General features: G+C 41.7%; 1 protein-coding gene across 1 annotated transcript; it reads right to left on the bottom strand.

Annotated features, from left to right (window-relative positions):
- Positions 1-1,983: 1,983 nt before the first annotated feature.
- On the bottom strand, positions 1,984-3,192 carry LOC141607283 (uncharacterized). The gene has a single exon (XM_074426640.1). The coding sequence runs from the start codon at positions 3,190-3,192 to the stop codon at positions 1,984-1,986; it is 1,209 nt and encodes a 402-aa protein (XP_074282741.1).
- Between the last annotated feature and the right edge of the window lie 4,631 nt (positions 3,193-7,823).

The following is a 7,823-nucleotide window of genomic DNA, read 5'->3' as shown; positions in this document are numbered from 1 at the left end:
ACCCGACCCAAAAATGACCCGAGCTTTCATGGACCCGTAACAGACCAGACCCGAAATGACCGGATCCGAAACCACTCAACCCGAAAATGACCTGACAAAATATAACTTTAATTAACCTCGTAAGACTTGAAATGCCTTTTTCTCTCTTAATCATTAATCCGAAAACGACCCTACCCGAAGAAACCCGACCCGATTGACCCGAAACATACCCGACCAACAAACCCAAAATAACCGGTAAACCCGAAATGACCCGACCCGACCCGAAAATTTGAGAAACTCGAAATGACCCGACCAGAATTGGCCCGACCCGAACCCAACCCGTTGACCCGTTTTGCCAGGTCTAGACTGTATATGGATATAATACACCTGTAAGTATGCTGAGAATTTTATGGCATCTTCTTTTTATTGCTTGTTTTTGGTGATTAGGTCTCTTAGATGTTGTCCTTATTTTTGGTTGTGGACACAGCCACCTACACGCCAAGCCGATCTGTTGGACGTATAGCGGTCTTTTGAAAGTCACGCTCGGCGGCGTAAAAATGCTTTCGACCGGATCATTTTAGATCGGTCGGTTTCGCCTCGGTAAGGGTCTCGAAACGATTAGAGATGTTCGGAGTCACCACCAAGCATTTGTAGGATGCTTGGAACCCGTTCGAATCCACTTTATACCTCGGTCAAACGAAGCACAAAGCAGGGTTTGACATAGGTACTAAAGATAATGAATCGTCCCTCTTTAGCATCTTATCTCTAGAATGACTCTCGTACGCCCTGGATAAGGTCGTCCACTATCCAAAGTTTCTGAGTAAGAGGTGAAGATACGTATTGAGAAGCCCCTTTAATCAGACACCCAATCCCGCCAGCGGTAGCGGCCTCTACTGATCGATCTTGGTTGGTTGAATGCAAAAGTTGATAAAACGGTTTAAATGCATGAATGCACATCCAATAATTTAAACCTAACATGTGAGAGCTTTCTAAGTCGGTTTATTTAATCCAAGTATCAAGTATAAGATGTCTAGTTGGATTAATGATTGATTTGCATGCAAGACGGAAATTAAACATCCATTTACCAAATTAGGTTTACGGTGCATAACGTGATCCATTTGTCTTAGTAAGCCATTTTGAAAATGTGATTTTGAATAAATAAATAGTCATCTGATCCGTCTTATATCCGGGCTAACCGGAGTCGGGATCGTCCTAGACTAATGCTGGAAAGGGAACAGGCCCTGTACCAGACGGCTACATGAGGCGCGAGCCAGCCGACAGTACAAGGGGCCTCCCCCTGGTTTTGAAAATGAGGATTGAAAGGCTTGTTTTAGGCGCGGGTCACCCTACGGTTATATGCCGTATTCTGACCATTTAGAAAACGTTGTAAAATGTGTTGAGAAATGGGTGTTTGAACCCGGTTTGGTTTGAAAGGGTCATTTAGACCGCGTTTGTTGATTTGAAGAACTAGACCGAATAATCATCATTATTTTGATAATATTCGATGTCGGGTTCGGCTTGACAAGCTTGACATGAATAGTTTTGAAAATAATTATGAACTAATTGTTTTAAGTTCATTTATATATAATTAGTCGATACTCATCATCGTACCCGGGTTAAAATCCGGCATGGTATGTAGAACCAAGGATGACTTTGTGTTGGTGATCAATATGTTTATTTTGAAAATGTAAAGAAATGATGAAAGGCTTTAAAATATCTCCCAAAATGTAAAGAAATGAAATAAAAGGTTTTAAATACCTTTTAAATGTCTTTTTTTTTTCGATAAAATATAAGTATATTAAAGAAAAAAAACCGTCACCATACAACAAGGAGTTCGGACCAAACCCACAAGCTTAAACATATACAGGCCTAAGCCCATATCACCGACACAACAGCAAAAAACAAATTGGGAAACCTAAAAATAAGACAACAAAATCAAATTCCCCCATTTTCAATCCCTAAAACGTCATCTTCAACCTCCAGCTTCAAAATCTCAGCTCGAAATCATGTTTGGGCTTGTTGAATTCGTTCCACTAAGCTCCTATCTCGATTTCCCATGAGAATCAGGGGAGAACTTAAGATGCGAGTCTTCATCTCCCTGCCTATCAAGCTCGCCAGTTTCTGCGGATGCAAAATGGTATGTTCATGCTTGGCTTGATTTCTTTGTTTCCATATGTGATAAATACAAGCATTGTAATATGCATTTATCACATCCTTCCACAGATCAGTCCCTGTCATCGCTAATCTCCAGTTACCAGCATCTTGAGAAGGGAAGGGGATTCCAATCAATATCTCAACATATTGAAGAACCTGTTTACTGTATATGCACTCAAAAAAGAGGTGTTGACTGCTCTCAGCTTCTAAGCCACACACATAGTAGGTATCATCCTCAATAATCCCCAATCTATGTAGCTTAGCATTCGTATTTAGGCTGTCATGGTGGTACATCCAAGATAGAAACCCATGTTTTGGAATCGTGAGTTTGTTCCAAACCAGAGCCGTCCAATCAAGTCTCTCCCCTATGGTTCTTAACAACTCATACCCTCTGGCTATAGAATATGGCTTATCTTGTGTCCAAACTTGCTTCTGATAGTGACTGCATAGGATGTCTTTAATTTGACAGATTTTCCTCCAAGCCCAGCTTGAGTTAGGGCTAGGACAATAATCAAGCCATTCCCCTCCTTTTATGTATATTTGGTTGACCCATTTGACCCAAAGATGGTCAGATTTAGAGGCAATCCACCAAACCAGTTTCCCCACAGCAGTTTGATTCCACAAAGTGTCCTGCTTTAAGCCAAGTCCCCCTTCAATCTTTGGTTTACAAATTTTTTCCCAAGAAATCAAAGGGGTCCTTTTATAATCCACACCCCCATCCCACAAGAAATTCCTGCAAATGGACTCAATTTTGTTAATCACCCCTTGAGGGAGGATGAACATACTAGCCCAGTAGTTATATAGGGTATTAAGAACAGACTGCACCAAAACCAATCTTCCTGCATAAGAAAGCTTCCTTGCCCCTAAATTCCTAATCTTTTGAACAATTTTATCAATAAGAGGCTTACAATCCTGAAGCTTCAGTCTAGTGGTTTTGATAGGGACCCCAAGATATTTAAAAGGCATAGACCCTTCAACCATACCTGATATTTGCAAAACTTCTTGTCTTAAGTCACTTTTGATCCCATTAAAATAGGCATTGAATTTCCCTTTGCTCATTTATAGTCCAGATGAATGAGAGAAGGTAGCAAAAGTTCTTAGGATAGTCATAATTGAGGGGGCATCTCCCTTGCAAAATAAGAGAAGATCATCTGCAAACATAAGATGAGTCAATCTCATAGGTTTACATAGGGGATGATACCTGAACTCTCGTGTGGTAGTAGTATGATCAAGGAGTCTAGAGAGATATTCCATACATATGGTGAAAAGAAGGGGAGAGAGGGGATCCCCCTGTCTAAGTCCCCTCTGCCCTTTGAAGAAGCCAAACACATTGCCACTTAGGTTGAGTGAGTAGCTAGCAGTTGTGACACACTTCATAATCCACCCTCTGAATTGATCTAGGAATTTTAAAGCTTGTAACATTTGGTCCAAAAAATCCCATTCAATGGTATCATAAGCTTTCTGAAGATCTAATTTAAAAAGACATCTTGGTGATACAGCTTGTCTCTCATATAGTCTGACTATGTCTTGGCATATAAGAATATTTTCCATGATACTCCTCCCCTGTATGAAACCTCCTTGATTCTGAGCAATTAAATCAGGGAGAATGTTGGGCAACCTGTTGCAAAGAATTTTAGAGATACACTTGTAAATAACATTACAGCATGCAATAGGTCTGTACTGGAGCACACTAGTTGGTCTTTCAATCTTTGGAATCAAAGTGATCATGGTAGCATTTATTTGTCTCAGTATTTGGCCTGAGTCAAAAAAATCCATGATAGCATCAGTAACCTCATCCCCAATAATATCCCAACTATCCTTATAAAATTTGCTTGAATACCCATCTGGTCCAGGAGCTTTGTCATCTGGAATTTGAAAAATGATGTCTTTGACCTCCTCTTTAGTTACAGGGGTAAGGAGGGTAGCATGATGAACCTCAGAACAAGTCTTTCCCTGCTGCACAATGGTTCTGTTAACTCTGGTAGTTGGAGTCTTTGATCCCAGTAGCATCTCATAGTAGGATAGAAAAGCTTCATGAATACCTTTCTGGTCTGTATGAGTGACCTGTTTATGATCCAGAATCTGACAGATAAAATGTTTGTTTCTCCTAGCCCTTATTACTCCATGAAAGTACTCAGTGTTAGCATCCCCATCCTTTAGCCAATGAGCTTTAGCCTTTTGTCTAAGGAATGACAACCTGGCTTGCTGAAGTGAGGCTGCAGTCTGGTGAGCTTCATATTCCTTCTGAATTAGGAGTGGATCCCCTGGACATAAAGCAAGATCTTCCTGAATTTTATTCAGATTGATCCTTGCAATATCAGCAGTATTCTCAATGTCAGTATAGCATTGTCTATTAATTCTCTTAAGTGTAGGTTTTAGGAGCTTTAATTTCCTGACAACTCTATACATTTTTGTGCCATTAATTTGCTGCTGCCAAACATTTGCCACACATTCCTTGAAATCAGTGGCAGTGCTCCACATATTATAGTATTTAAATGGCCTTTTTTTTACTCCCTCCCAGGACCCCTTTGCTCACCAGACAAGGGGTGTGATCAAATAAGCCCTTTGGTAAGAAGTTTGCCATAAACCCAGGGTAACAGGCCATCCACTCTTGATTCACAAACAGTCTATCTAGTCTACTGTAGATCCTTGTGACAAGAGGCTGCTTATTATTCCAAGTGTAGAATGCTCCAGTAGCAGCTAGATCCATGAGTCCACAAGTTTGTAAACAGACATAGAAAGGTTCAGACTCAGCCTGAGAAACATTGCCACCCAATCTCTCATTAGTTTACAGAACACAATTAAAATCTCCCCCAATTACCCAAGGGCCATTGATATGAGAAGAAAAACTCTAAAGGTTAGACCATAAGGATTCTCTGTCACCAATACCATTGAAGGCATAGACAATAGTCAAGAAAAAATTCATGTGATCCATTTTATTCCAAACCTTCATATGAATGAATTGGGCATCATATTGAAGGAACTGGATTTCAAACAAATGTGGCTTCCATAGCACCCAAACCCTACCTCCAACATGAAGGTTGCTATTAGTAGAGATGCTCCACTCAGAAAAAATATTACTAGCTATGCTATGAAATTTACTAGCCTTTATTTTAGTCTCTAAAAGACCAAACAAACCTACATTATTATTGTGAAGGAAGGTATTTATAACTACTTGCTTGCCTTCTTTATTCAATCCTCTAACATTCCAGAAACCAAACTTTATCATTTATTTGCTGTAGATATCTCATTACCATTTGTACCAATGCCCTGTTTTGGAGAGGATGACCCTTGTAAGTCCTCCATCAGAGGAGGTGTAACCAAAAGTTTACTGCTGCCTTCTTCAGGACCTTGTTTAGTGGCCTTCAGGACCCTAATTAGGGACAAAGTCCCACTTGTAGCAGATTTAGGGCTATTGTTAGGAGTGCATTCAATTTCTTTCTCACCATTCTTATTTGCATCAGGTTGTGGCACCATGATAGTAGCTTGTAGAGAGCTTGTAGATGGTGGGATCTGAACAGCAGGCTGCTGGACCGTGGAAGTTGAAGCCTTGACAAGTCTCCACACTTTCTGAGGTACAATAGTTTTAGCCTTGGGTTTCCCTCTTCTACACGTTTCTTTTTCATGTCCCAGTTGCTTGCATTTGGAACACAAACTTGGTTTCCATTCATATTCAATGTTTATAGTGATCATATTCTTTTTCTCATCCAGAAACTTAATTGTCATTAACCAAATATTATCACCGAAATACGGATTTAACCGTCATGGTATGAGGAACCAAGGATGAAAAATATTTTATGGTTAAAACAAATAAAATGAAATAAAAAAGGGTTTGAAAATATTTGAAATGGTAAAAACCGATTACAAATATGAAAATGAATTAAAGGGAAAAGACAAGAACAAACGCGGTTGATCTCTGACCTGGACACTCCATTTAGGCGCGGGCAAGCCTGCAACCTAAGGGGCTTCGGTCTCAGACCAAAAATCAGTTTTGGCTCGTTTATCCCATGTTTTGGTTCATGTTATGCACGTTTTAGCATGTTATAGTCATGAAACAAATGAAAACATGATAAAAAGAGGATTTTTACACCCTTATACTTACATGTTTGGTTATGGCGAGTGACCGACGTAAGTGTAACAACTCGTTTGGTCGGAAAAAACTCGGTTTAAAACCGTTTTGGCAAGTAAAAAGAGTGTTTTAAGATTAGTGACGGTGTAGTGGTCGAAGTGGTCGGTCAAGTGATTTAATGCACGATGACGGTACCAAACAATGTGTAAGGCTTGTATTTACGATCGGTAGGTCGTAAATACGCGTCGGATTGTGACTTAAGAAGTCGAGTCGAGAATTTTAAGGGAGAAAAGAGGGGGCGGACGCTCGCGTAAGTCTCAAATGGGGGGCATTTGAGGGGTATTTATAGGAGAATTAGTGGTTGTGTGAGTTTTGAGCGACGTGGCCACCTGGGCTGCGCAAAGAGGCGCGAGCCACGTCGCGGGTCTTCGAGTTGTCTTGTCGCTTTCACACAAGAGCAATCATGATTTGTTCTATCCTAGGATTTGTAGTCATATGTTTGGTACTTGACCATTCATAAATCCGGGAAATCTTAGCATAGAAGGTTTGAAATGGTTGTTTTTTGTGGTTGACTCGGTTTAACTCGTTGTTGGAGTCAGGATTTGAATTTTTGAGTCGGTTTTTGGTCCGCTGTCGATTTTGACTCTAGTTAGTGTCATTGCGACCCAGTCATCGTGCATTAAACACTCCAGGTATTTTTGAAATATTTTGAAATGTTTTATTTTCGAAATCGTTTTAAGTTTTCCGACGTGAAGTTGTACACAAACTGTCGATCAAACGCCGCGATTCCAAAACATGTTATAGTCCGATAATCATTGGGTGTTTGTTGGAGTCTCAGCAGATACTGGGTATCTATAGAGCCCCCACTTTGACTGAGGCTTGGACAGGGCGAAAGTCAAAGTAGAGCCCCCAGGTCAATCGAAGATTACAACCTAGAGACCCAAGCGACGTCGAGGCGGCTCGAAAGGATTCGGGCCAAGGACTTCCGTAGGGAAGGGCGACGCCGAGGCGACTCGAGGGTACGAGTCAAGGACCTGGCGTCGAGAACAGTTTAGAGTCTGTCGACTATCCGTGCGGGTCGTTTAAAGTCCATTAGACTACGTACAAAGGCTCGCCAGCCATAGGAAGGAGTCATACCTGAAGCATCTTCGGATATGTCCTTGCACATTTGCGGACAAAGGCTCGCCAGCTGTGGTGCGTATATGAGGAGGGCTCACTAGCTGCGATGCGTAGTAAGGCTCGCCAGCCATGGGGCGTAATAAGGCTCGCCAGCCATGGTGCGTAGTAAGGCTCGCCAGCCATGGTGCGTAGTAAGGCTCGCTAGCCATGAGGCGTAATAAGGCTCGCAAGCCATGGTGCGTAGTAAGGCTCGCCAGCCATGGTGCGTAGTAAGGCTCGCTAGCCATGAGGCGTAATAAGGCTCGCCAACCATGGGGCGTAGTAAGGCTCGCCAGCCATAGGGTGGTCGGTTAATGGAACGTGAGAATAGCCGCGTCAAATGGGCTTGTTTTGAAAGTAGCGAACTCGTGATGCCGCCGTGGAAATAGTGACGTCGAATTTTCACTATCACTGTTTTTGAAATGAGCGGGTTTCGCGAGGAAGCCCCCTGCTGGTATTTGAA

This window comes from Silene latifolia, chromosome 10 (genome assembly GCF_048544455.1).
Source record: "Silene latifolia isolate original U9 population chromosome 10, ASM4854445v1, whole genome shotgun sequence".
Classification (NCBI taxonomy): domain Eukaryota; kingdom Viridiplantae; phylum Streptophyta; class Magnoliopsida; order Caryophyllales; family Caryophyllaceae; genus Silene; species Silene latifolia.
The sequence above is the reverse complement of the archived record's forward strand: the minus strand, read 5'-3'. Positions and strand labels throughout refer to the sequence as shown.